The sequence below is a fragment of the Anolis carolinensis genome, chromosome 3, assembly GCF_035594765.1.
Source record: "Anolis carolinensis isolate JA03-04 chromosome 3, rAnoCar3.1.pri, whole genome shotgun sequence".
In the NCBI taxonomy this organism is placed as follows: domain Eukaryota; kingdom Metazoa; phylum Chordata; class Lepidosauria; order Squamata; family Dactyloidae; genus Anolis; species Anolis carolinensis.
In genome coordinates, this window is record NC_085843.1 from 217,118,219 (window position 1) to 217,131,202 (window position 12,984).

Here is a 12,984-nt window from a genome sequence, read left to right on the forward strand (position 1 = left end):
ATAGTATTTAGTGTAATGTTAGCTACGTTTCTTTTAACTGTTGTAAACCTCATTGAGTTCGAGATGGGGAAAACAAGAAGAGGAACCTTTGACACCATATCTACAGGTGAAACACAGTTCATCCCTTAGTGAGTTAGAAACAGTGGTAAGATTTAACTTTATAGATAACATTCATAATCATCATGCTTTTAAATGTTTATGGGAAGGCATGATGAGTTGTTCCGTTCATTGGCTCTAAGTCAACTCTACAAATAATCTTACTGCATGAATGCTGGACAGATATTGTTTATGTGGCCAGTGATGACCATTAACTTAACATTAACAATGCATTTTTAAATAACTGCAGCTTAAAAGTAATAACAATTTTTCAGTACTAAGTCCCACACAATTGTATACATTCCCATGAAATCTTGTATGGTTATGACTACAATATGTTCCTATCTTGCAGTTGATTTCAAACCTCTTGATCAAGCCTACAACTTCTAGCCAGTACAGTCAATGGGGAATATGTAGGTTATAACTGTCCACCTCTGCCCTAGATAATTACTACCTGAGCTACTCCATCACCCCTTTTCTGCTAGGATTCATTATCAAGACTGGATGGGTTGTTTTCAAAGAGCTACCTTAAAATTTCACTCTTTAGCTCTCTAGATATGTTTTTTCTCTCTCGTGCTCATTTTATTTATACATGGCAGTTTGATTACAATCTACTAAACAGGAACAAAAAAGTATTAATTCTTCATTATTCCATACATCCTTTGAACAAGGTCTTGCACTGCCTTTGAGCAAACAGAACAGATCACAAAATTTATTTCATCCCATGGAACTGCAATGTTGGAGAGGAAATTAATTCAGCCAGCTGATCATTTATCCATATTTACAGGATATGATACCAGTTGCATTGTGTTTGAAATCAACCCCATGACTAAGACACATTTTTAATGCTTGGCCCACTAACATTTTTGAGGTCATTATTCCTTTTTTCCATATTCTGGAGAACCTTAATTTGTGGTAAAATTTACTGCCACCTCATGCCTTCATTATTCAGGTATTTGGGTACATTTTTAAAAGGTGGTGTAAAAAGAGACATACCCTGTCCCATTCTTTCTAGTTATTCTCCTGTGTTTACTAGGAAGATATGAAGAGAAAAATACATCCTCATCTGGTTACAAATTAGATATGGGACCGAAATTTGTCTTATCTGTTTGATTTGTGTTTCCGTTTTGTACTGTCCATTTGGATGGCACGGAACGGAAAGGACCCTCCTGAAACAAAATCCACTCGTTATGAAAGGCAGTCAGGAGCAGGTACTGGCTCCAAGCCTGCTTTTTGGATCAACGTAGGCCCAAAGTGCAGATCTGCAGGGAACCCAGAGTTTGGGCCTATGGGTGCAGGCTTTGGGTCTAGGCATCCGGGCCTTGCAGGGCCTGCAGCTGAACGCTGAATAAGGTGCACTCCTTACTCAGCACTTGGCTGCAGAGTCTACGAGGCCCAGGCGCGTAGGCCCAAAGCCTGTACCCGTAGGCCTTGTAGGGTCTGCTGCAGACTCAGCAAGTAAGGAACTCTTGTGAGACCCGGGCACATAGGCCCAAAGCCTGCACCCATAGGCCCGGGCACTTTGGGCTTACGGGTGAAGACCCCCCCCCCCAAATAATGGGCAGAAAGAAAACTGGTCTTTGAGCACTGAATACAGAAGAACAAATATCTGCTCTTCCAATTTCAGGAGGCACAATCAAAATGGATTAGGGCCGTCACCAAAAGCTGTGACACGAAACAGATCAAAGTTTGTCCCGAATGCACATGACTATTACAAATGCTCATTTTATCCGGAACTCTGTTTAATATGAAGCTTTCAATCATGCAACACTTCAGTTGTGTTGTGGGAACATGTTTGCAATTTTCATTCACATTTATTTCAGTTAACATGGAAAGGTAGCAACCTTATGGCGTGGGCCTGCAGCACACATCCTTAATCTCTTCCACAGATGCACAGGGCTTCAAATAGCTCCCCTCCTACTCTGGTGCTGGTGAATGCTAGGTCAGTGCGGAATAAGATCAATACCATCAGGGACTTCATTATTGAAAGTGGGGCTGACTTAGCATGTATCACAGAAACCTGGTTGCAGGAGGGCGATGAGGTCCTCCTCCAGGAAATATCATCTCCAGATTTTGTTATCACCCACCAGATGCGGACCGGGAGACGGGGGGGGGGGGGGTGGAGTGGCAATGCTCGCACGAGAAAATTTATCTCTGAGGGCGGCTCCCACTCCGAACATCTCTGGTATGGAAAGCATTGGCCTTGCGTGGGATTCACAGGAGAGTATAGCCTTTCTACTGGTGTACCGTGCGCCTAATGCACCAGTGGACAGCCTATCACAGCTGCTAGAGGTTGTGTCGGAGTGGGCCTTGAGGTTCCCCAGGCTTATTGTTTTGGGGGACTTCAATGTCCACGCTGATGCAGGCTCCTTCTCCTCAGCAGCTGAAGACCTAGTGTCGACCATGGCGACACTAGGACTCTCACTTTATAATACTGGGCCTACACATCAGGCTGGCCACACACTAGATTTGATCTTTGGGGTTGGAATCCAAGTGACCCTAACCTCCGTTTTGGAGGTTCCATGGTCGGACCACTGCGCCCTAGGAATCCGTATAGAGCACACCAACCCACCCAATCTGGGCGCCGAACCTATTTGGGTTCGCCCGAAGAGACTAATGGAACCGGTCAGGTTCCTGAATGCTCTAAAGGCCATAGAACCTGTCAGCGACTCATTGGAGGTGCAAATGGATACATGGAACACCAAATTAGCCAATGCACTCGATGAGATCGCACCTAGACGCCTTCTCCGACCCCGTAAGAATCAGTCTCCTTGGTTCACTGAGGAGCTCCGTGCGATGAAACAGGAGAAGAGACGGCTAGAGGTCATGTGGCGGGAACGCCGTGATGAGGAATTGGAATCAGCTTATAAGAAGTCCAGAGAGTCTTATGAGCAGACTATCACCGAGGCAAAAAAGTCGTATTATGCTTCCTTGATAGTGTCTGCGAGCTCACACCCAGCACAATTATTTAAGATCATTAGATCCCTGACAAAGGTCCCTTCTGTTCCAAACAATAATGACCTGGCTCCTTCTGCTGAGGTTTTCCAGAGCTATTTTGCAGACAAGATCTCGCTTCTTCGCCGGGAACTCCCTGCCATGATGGATACAGTAACTGAACTTGAGACTCCGTGGCCACTCTCTGGGCCCATCCTGGACCGGTTTACCCCGCTGGATGCAGAGGCTGTTGACAGGATCATGACTGCAGCTAGGCTGACCACCTGCTCCCTCGATCCGTGTCCCTCCTGGCTAGTAAAATCCTGCCTAGATGGATTACGTGAACCTCTGTTGAATATAATAAATAGCTCCCTTGAGCAAGGAGTTTTCCCAGAGGGTTTAAAAGAGGCATCGGTATCTCCGCTGCTGAAGAAACCAGACTTAGATCGTTCGGTTCCCGCTAGCTACCGCCCAGTGTCGAACCTTCCGTTTCTGGGCAAGCTGGTTGAGAGAGCAGCAGTGGAACAGTTGCAGCAGTTCCTCAATGACACAGCCGGACTTGATCCCTTCCAGTCCGGCTTCCGTAAGGGGCACGGAACGGAGACTGTGCTGGTCGCCATCACAGACCAACTTCGCTGCCAGAGGGATCAAGGCGGATCAGCGCTGCTCGTGTTATTGGATCTCACAGCAGCATTTGATACGGTCGACCACAATCTATTGACCCACCGCCTAGCCATGACGGGGGTTAGGGGGATACCCCTGAAATGGGTGTCCTCCTTCCTCCAAAATCGGGGACAGCGGGTGGTGAGGGAAGGGTTGGTTTCCGCGTGGTCTCCACTAACTTGTGGGGTCCCACAGGGAGCTATTCTCTCTCCTCTATTATTTAACATCTATATGCGACCGCTTGCCCGACTGGTGCGGAGCTTTGGGCTCGAGTGCCACCAGTACGCTGATGACACTCAGCTCATTCTGAGGATGGAGGGCCAGCTAGACTCCGTACCCGACAGTTTCCATCAGTGCCTTGAAGCCGTTACTGGATGGTTGCGTGCCAGCAGGTTGAGGGTGAATCCAGCGAAGACGGAGATCCTTTGGCTGGGCCGTCCGGGTGGGAGGGAGATCCAGCTGCCTACCCTGGATGGTGAGACACTACGTCCATCATCTTCAGTAAAAAGTCTTGGTGTCTTATTGGACCCTCTGCTCACAATGGAGGCCCAGGTCTCTGCTGTGAGCAGAGCTGCGTTTTTCCATCTACGTCAGGCTAGGCGACTGGCTCCCTACCTATCTAGGAATGACCTGGCGACGGTGATCCAGGCGACGGTCATCTCGAGGCTCGACTACTGTAACGCCCTCTACATTGGCCTTCCTCTGTCAGTGATCCGGAAACTGAAGCTGGTGCAAAACGCGGCGGCTCGTCTTCTCGCCGGGGTGCCGGCGAGGTGGCGTATCACCCCAATTCTTCAACAGCTGCACTGGCTACCGATTGAGTACCGGATTACTTTCAAGATACTAGTACTAACTTTCAAGGCCTTACATGGTCTGGGGCCAGCGTACCTGAGGGCCCGCTTATCACCCTACCAACCCCAGAGATTACTTCGGTCTGAAGACCAAAATTTGCTTGAAGTCCCTAACATACGGACTTATCATTTGTCTTCCACTAGGCAGAGAGCCTTCTCGATTGTAGCCCCTCAATTATGGAATGCCTTGCCAGTGGAAACTCGAACCACCCGAGACTTACTTGCCTTTCGGAAAGCCTGCAAAACCTTGCTCTTCCGACAAGCGTTCAATGGGTGAAAGACTCGGGGCTATGTCTGTTTTTATTGTTGCTTTTATTGTTGCTTTTATTGTTTTTATTGCTATTTTAAAGCCAAGTGTATTGTTTTAATCTATTTTTGTAAACCGCTCCGAGCCAAACCGGGAGTAGCGGTATATAAGTTTAATAATAATAATAATAATAATAATAAATTATCCAAATGGTGAAATAGTACTTTAATCCATGGAATTATTTTATTCTAGTTCTATAGAACAGCAATGTTTGTGCCCAATACGTTTAGTGAAAAAAGAGAAAAGCAGAAATCAGAGTGTCCACTGTAGAAGTAATGCATTTTGACACTTTAATGGCTAAATGCTGTAAAAACCTGGGAGTTGTAGTTTTACAAGGCTTTAGCCTTCTCTGCCAAAGAATGTTGATGCCTCACCAAAACAGTTCCCATCTGTGTTGTCGAATGCTTTCATGGCCAGAATCACAGGGTTTTCCCGGCTGTATGGCCATGTTCCAGAAGCTTTCTCTCCTGACGTTTCGCTCACATCTATGGCAGGCATCCTCAGAGGTTGGGAGATATATAGATGTGGGCGAAATGTCAGGGGAAAATGCTTCTGGAACATGACCATACAACCCGGAAAACAAACAACAAAAGTGATGCCAAACCACATTAATTTGACAGCATAGATGCACCCTCTGGTTAATTTACAGTTCTTCTGTGAAGCAGCTACCCTTCATGTTGCAAGGCAGCATTTGGAATAATGAGAAATGCACTTATATCTCCACTTCGGTCTTAGACTGAAATATAATCAATGTCAATGTGTTATCGAAGGCTTTCTTGGCCGGCATCACTGGATTGCTGCGAATTTTCCAGGTTGTCTGGCCATGTTCCAGAAGCATTCCTTACTGGCGTTTTACCCACATCTATGGTTCAGGTGCTGCCTACCTTCGTGACTGCATTTTCCCCTATGAACCAGTGCAGGCCTTAAGATCTTCTTCTGGGGAAGCCCGTCTCTCGCTCCCGCCAGCGTCTCAAGCATGTTTGGTGGGGACAACAGAGCCTGCTTGGGGGTGGTCTCCCAGCTCTGGGACTCCCTCCCTGGGGAGGTTAGGCTAGCATGTACTCTGTCTACCTTCCGTAGGTTGTTGTTGTTGTTGTTGTTGTTGTTGTTGTTGTTGTTGTTATTATTATTAAGGTAAAGGTTTCCCGTGCCCTTAAGTCTAGTCGTGACCGTCTCTGGGGATTGGTGCTCATCTCAATTTCTAAGCCGAAGAGCCGGCATTGTCAGTAGACACCTCCAAGGTCATGTGGCCAGCATGACTGCATGGAGCGCCGTTACCTTCCTGCCGGAGCGGTACCTATTGATCTACTCATATTTGCATGTTTTCGAACTGCTAGGCTGGCAGGAGCTGGGGCTAACAGCGGGCGCTCATTCCGCTCCCGGGATTTGAACCTGGGACCTTTTGGTCCGCAAGTTCAGCAGCTCAGCGCTTTAACACACTGTGCCATCAGAGGCCCCTATTATTATTATTACTATTATTATTATTATGGCAGGCATCCTCAGAAGTTGTGAGGTCCTCTGAGAATGCCTGCCATGGATGTGGGTGAAACGTCAGGAGAGAATGCTTCTGGAACATGGCCGTACAGCCCGGAAAACTCACAGCAACCTAATAATCAATGTCATTACTCGAACAAGTGGACTTATTTGAAAATCCAACAATTGTCTCCCTTGAAGTGCTGTCATATCATTGGGCTGACAGCCTGCCTGCTGCCCACGAACAGTCTGCCTTGCTCCAAAATATCAGAGAATGGAGCTTCCAAAGGACAAGATTCTCCACTTATCTACTAAAACAAGGCATGGGGCACTTTATTCATTTTGTTTGTTTTCTAAGGTAAGTTATCTCTTTTATTACTGACTGGAAATTTCACACACTATTGCCTTTTGGAGGAGAAGGCATTAATAATGAGCAATGAAACAACCAGTTATCAGACATGCTCATATTGTGATCTAACAGACATGCTCATATTGTGTAGGAAACCACATTGTAATAACACTGACATTTTCGTTTCTATGGTTATACTGAGAGTTGCATACTTACCTCTCAGCTGGCTAAAGGTGGTGATAAATTTGCTGGGCACAGACTTCAACTCATTATTGGCCAGAGTGATGAGATGAATGCCTTCTGTAACGTGCCTCATAACTTTGTAAAGGGCAATGGGGAAGGTCATCAGTTTGCAGTCTGCCAGATCTATAACAAAACATCAACAGAGGAGAGATGGAGAAAGTGTTGAGTTTTCTTTCCGCAAGTGTGTATCATGGTCCAACACATCACATTTTAATTAGTTGTCCCGAGAACTGCATATGTCTGAATTTCAGAAGAATTTTTTTTCCTCCTCTTAGACTATGGATTTTGCTTTCAACTTTTTCACCACTTTTTCAAAATCACCATACACTAGAAAAGAAACCCTATTTCTTTGAAATATGCTCCACTTATTCTGATGGCTATTGGATGTTATAACCGTGAAATTATTTATCAATTATCTGCAAAAAGTATTTTTCTACTCTGGTTCATACTTTTACTATACCTCTGGGATTACACTATGTAACACAGTTTTTGTTCCTGGGTAATAAACGTCATTTCCTAATTGGTTCTATCACAAAAACATGGAAAAGATTTATTAGACTGCAAAAAAAAATTTTTTGCAGAATATCTTGCAGGACATTTTGCTATAGTTTTTAAATGAAGATCTCAACGGATCTTTTCACATGCGCCATCAGAATTACCGAGTATCGTCACAAATCACAACAATATCATCAGCGCCCGCACAGGGGACATGGAGACCTGTCACCCCGCATCCCAAACTGGCTTCCTCCCTAATTCATCAAATGGGGGGAAGCCTCAGTAAGCCAGCTAAGCCTATCTTTTTCTATGCAAAGACAGAAAACCTCCTGTTGTGTGACACTGAAAAATTTTGGTGACAGCAGGGTTTTTTGTTTGTTTGTTTGTTTGTTTGTTTGTTTGTTTTTTTGCTAGATTTGTCACGGAGCTGCCCTGGTAGTATATCTCTGGAGTGTGATGGGAGCCATCGGGCTTTGTGGCAAAAATGCCAAAACCTGCTGCCTCCGAAAAACAGAGGTTCATAGAGTTTCAACCAATTCAACATAGTTTGTAGCAGCCAAAAAAAAGTTTCTGGAGTATAGCAACTACTTTCAAAGTAATTATTGCACAATTAAACAGGAAATAACACTTTCAAACCAGGACCAGAAAATATCTCAAATTTTGTTCCATAGTGTTAAGAGTTCAAAAGTACAGTGTAGAGAAATAAGACATGGTAAAAAACCAGAACACTGTTTAAAAGGGGTAACATTTTGAATTATGAATCATTAATAGAATGTTAGTAAATAATTAGTTTTATGTATTTCCCCAAAATACATAACATATTATAATGATTTCAACTGGTCAGACTCCATCAAAAGTAATAACTGAAAATAATATGAACCATTAATTACCAAACCATTAATATCATTGTCACTCAATCTATATAAATAAAAATGTAATGCCTGTATGCTAGGGACATCATATCTCCCAAACTATTCCACCAACGGCTATGAAATTTGGACACAACATAGTATTCGACCTGGTGAGTGTTTTGAGCCTACTCTCACAGACCTAGCCCAAAAGAGAAAGGTAAAGGGGAAAAAGAAAGGGGAAAAGAATAGGAAGAGGCCTAAGGCTGTTAAGAATGGTGGGAGTTGAAGTCCAAAACACCTGGAGGGAGGGCTCAAGTTGGCCCAGGCCTGTTGCGATTCTTTATGCTATACAGCAGAACTGGCCCAACTTGAGCCCTCCCTCCAGTTGTTTTGGATTTCAACTCCCACCATTCCTAACAACCACAGGCCCCTTCCTCCCCCACCCCCAGTCACTTAAGCAGAAAAAGGGAAAAGGAATAGGAAAGGGCCTGGGGCCTGTAAATGAGAGAGCACTCTGCTCATGCCCAGAGGCACCCTGGTACCCACCCCTTTCCCTCCCTCCCTCCAAGGATTTTGGCAAGTGGACACCTGGATGTTTTACCTAACCAGACTGAGACAAAGCAACGCTTGGCTGGGTACAACCAGTGATTTAATAATTATTTTACTCTGTTGTGGGAAATTTGAACAAATATGAGGGAGTAAATTCATTTTTAGTGAATTATATCCAAATATTACATATAACAAAGGCGAACTACCACAGAACAAATCCTCCAAAGAGGAAACTCTGAAAAATCTGTGCAAAGCAAATTTGTCACCAGGACAATTCCATGATCTAAGGAGAGTGCATTTTCCTGTTCCATCTAAAATGAGTTCAATGAGGTTAAATGAACAACTGAAACTTGCAGTAGTGCTTGCATTTTAAAAGGCAACCTTGAAGCAGAGCCGGTCCAACAATGAGGCGAATTAAGCGGTCGCTTCGGGCACCAAACATACGGGGGCGCATTCAAGACTGCTTTTTCTGTTGATTTGTTGTAAAATATGATGTGTTGGTGCTTAATTTGTAAAATCTTAATGTAATTTGATGTTTAATAGGCTTTTCCTTAATCCCTCCTTATTATACAACATTTTCGCTTATCCAACGCTTTTATTTTTCAGTGATTGTTTTTTTTTGGGGGGGGGGGCAAAATTCTGTTTGCCTACACTTGAAAAATACCTAGGGCCGGCTCTGCCTTGAAGCTAGATGAACAGCCACTCCCTTCTCTGTATGGGATTATCTTCCTTGACTGCTAGAGCCCTTATCCACAGTAAAATTTGCCCTTCAAAAATTCACTGGAATTGAACCAGTGGGTGGGTGTCAAAAAGCCACATTCATCAAAATAAAGTGCAGCAAGGCTGACATGAGTAAGAAAAAGCACATGATCAGGTCCCTACTTATTTGCACATTCTTACAATCTTTCTACATTGTTCTTTTCAATGGACTTTATTGGGGTGGGAGGTTAGATCTTTACTTAGAGCACTCGGCCTTCCCCTGTCACCCGCAAAATGAAAATTAAACATATGAAAATGTCAGGTTGCTACTCTGAAATAATTATGAACCACAGTACAATACAAATTGTTTTATTTTAAATCCATTATAGCTGCAAAGCAAGCATTCAGAAACCCATGCTTCATACGCCTCCTTCATATGCCTCCTTCATCTTTCCTCCATTCTGCATCATCTAGTGATAACGTCTCACAGGTTTATATAACTCACTTCCTCAGAAGATCTAAACATGCAAGTTTAAAATCAGTTCATCTTCAAGATCTATCAGACGTTTCTTCAGTTTTGTTCTAACAGGGTGAGAGCTTTTGAATTAATTACAATGTTGTAATACAGTACAGGCACATCCAAAGTTGATGTGCTCCTGAGTATTACTTCTTTAACAGAAAATGTGGTATCAGAGAAGGTAGAAATAGCATAAAAAGAACAGGGATAGATACCTACAGCATAACAAGTAAGAACAGTTCAATATATTCTAGCAAACGTTTTAATCTAGAGCAAACCACAGGCACATGTCAAATGAAATAACCTGGTAAAGCATGCCTTGTTTACATAAACAGGAACATTCTGAATCTGGTAGAGATCACTTTTTCCAAAACTAGCAGAAATCATTTGACGGAAGATAGCACAATGTTCCCACATTTGCTAAGTTTCCAAAAGACAGAGCAATTGATATTTGGGCCCACTTATGTAGCGGGACACACTCATGATCTGGTCTTTATTGCGGACAGGGATGGAACTGTCAGGTTAGAGGAACTCTCAAGTGTTCTGTTATCATGGACCAACCATCACCTGGTTAGATTTAGACTAACCACAGCCTTAAACCTCCACAGGAGTGGTGGACCCATTAAGATGGTCCTCAGCAGGAGACTTATGGATCCAGATGGACTTCTGATGTCGCTTGGGGAGTTTCCTGTCATGGCAGCAGGCGATCCTGTCAAAGCTCTGGTCGCCCTCTGGAACACGGAGGCGGCCAGGGCAGTGGATATGATCGCCCCCAAATGTCTTCTCTCGCTTGGCAGAGTCAACTCGGCTCCTTGGTTTACTGGTGAGCTAGCAGTGATGAAGCGAGCAAGGTGGAGACTAGAGTGCCTCTGGCGGAAGTCTCAGAGCAAATTCAACCGAATAAGGCTAGAACCTTACTTAAGGTCTACTCCACGGCAATAAGGGCAGCCAGGAAGGCTTTCTCAGCTGCCCATATTGCGTCTGCAAAAAATAGACCAGCTGATTTGTTCCGAGTGGCCAGGGGACTTCTCCATCCTAGTTCCCAGGAGGAGGCTCCTGATAACTCGCCGACTCAATGTGCCCAGTTCACCCATCACTTTGCAGACAAAGTCGCTCAGACACGTTCTGAACTTCATGCCAGCCTTATTGTAGTTCCAATAGATGTACCTGAGACATCTGTCTCTCTATTTTGTTGGATTCATTTCAGCTTGTTCGGTCTGATGACTTGGACAGGATTCCTGGAGCTGTGAGAGCGACCACATGTCCTCTAGACTCTTGCCCCTCTGGCTTATCAAACTTGCCAGTGGGGGATTGGCCATGTGGTTTATGAGGATTATTAATGTCTCATTGGAACAGGAACAGTTACAAACTGGCCTGAAAAGAGCAACTGTAAGACCAATTCTTAAGAAATTGTCCCTGGATTCCTCGATATTAGATAGCTACTGGCCTATTTTGAATCTTCCTTTTCTGGGCAAGATTCTAGAGTGTGTGGGGGCTTCCCAGCTCCAGGGCTTTTTGGAAGACACTGATTATCTTTATCCTTCACAGTCTGGTTTTAGGCCTGGGCACAGAATGGAGACAGCTTTGGTCGCCTTGGTGGATGACCTCCGCAGAGAGTTAGACAGGGAGAGTGTGTCTCTGCTAGTTCTCTTGGATCTCTCGGCAGCTTTTGATACCATCAACCATGGTATCCTTCTGGGTCGGTTCTCCAGAATGGATCTTGGGGGCACTGCTCAGCGGTGGCTCCGCTCCTTCCTGGAAAACTCTACCTAGTTGGTGATGTGGGGAACACCTGTTCGGACCCCTGGCCATTGACCTGTGAGGTTCCACAAGGTTCTATTCTTTCTCCCATGGTGTTTAACATTTACATGAAATCGCCAGGTGAGGTCATTCAAAGTTTTGGTGTCGGGTGCCATCTCTACGCAGATGACACTCAACTCTATTACTCTTTTCCACCACATTCCAAGGAAGCTCCCTGAATCCTGGACCAGTGTCTGACAGCTGTGACAGACCGGATGAGGGCCAACAATCTAAAGCTTAATCCAGACAATACAGAGGTCCTCCTGGTCAGTTGTGGAGCCGATCGGGACATAGGGTGGCAACTTGTGCTCGACAGGGTCACATTTCCCCTGAAGGCACAGGTCCGCAGTCTGGGAGTCCTCCTGGACTCTGTGCTGATGCTTGATGCCCAGGTGTCGGCAATGGCTGGGAGGGCCTTCGCACAATTAAAACATGTGCGCCAGCTGTGACCGTACGTCGAAAAGCCTGACTTTACCACGGTGGTCCATGCCTTAGTTACATCTAGAATGGACTACTGCAATGCACTCTACATGGGGCTGCCTTTGAAGACATCTCGGAAATTGCAGTTAGTGCAAAGGTCGGCAGCCAGATTACTAACTGGAGCTGGTCATAGGGAGCACACCATGCCCCTATTAAAGCAGCTCCACTGGCTGCCAATGAGTTTCTGGACACAATTCAAAGTGCAGGTTATGAACTATGAAGCCCTTTATGCTTCGGGTCCAACCTATCTTCAAGACCGCATCTCTTTCTATGAATTGGCATGGGCTTTAAGATCTACCGGGGAGGCCCTTCTCTTAGTCCCACCTCTGCCTCAAGTGCAGTTGGTGGGGATGAGAGAGACGGTCTTCTCAATGGTGCCCCCCCCCAAACTCTAGATTGCCCTCCCGAGGGAGATCAGGCTAGTCTCTATCCTCCAAACCTTCCGCACACAATTAAAGACCTGGCTTTTCTGACACACCTTCGATCATGTTTAGACTCTCTTATAATACATATGAGGACCTTTAGACTCTTTTTTAGCACTTTACAATTCTAAGGTCAAATACTGCCGTTTTATCTACATCAATTGCTGTATTTTATTGTTTTTACCAGGGGGTACTATGAATTTATGATGTTGTGTTGACTGTTTATTGCTTGTTTTGTTTTGCACTTGTATTTTC

At 44.8% G+C, this 12,984-nt stretch overlaps 1 protein-coding gene across 4 annotated transcripts in view; it reads right to left on the reverse strand.

Moving 5' to 3' along the window:
* lrrc20 (leucine rich repeat containing 20) overlaps nucleotides 1–12,984 on the reverse strand; it is a 158,797-nt gene that overhangs the window by 101,951 nt on the left and 43,862 nt on the right. For all 4 annotated transcript variants that reach the window (XM_062976218.1, XM_008106656.2, XM_008106657.2 and 1 more), the window contains exon 3: nucleotides 6,890–7,039. In XM_062976218.1, coding sequence (XP_062832288.1) covers nucleotides 6,890–7,039 — 150 coding nt within the window. The remainder of the gene's footprint in view (nucleotides 1–6,889; nucleotides 7,040–12,984) is intronic.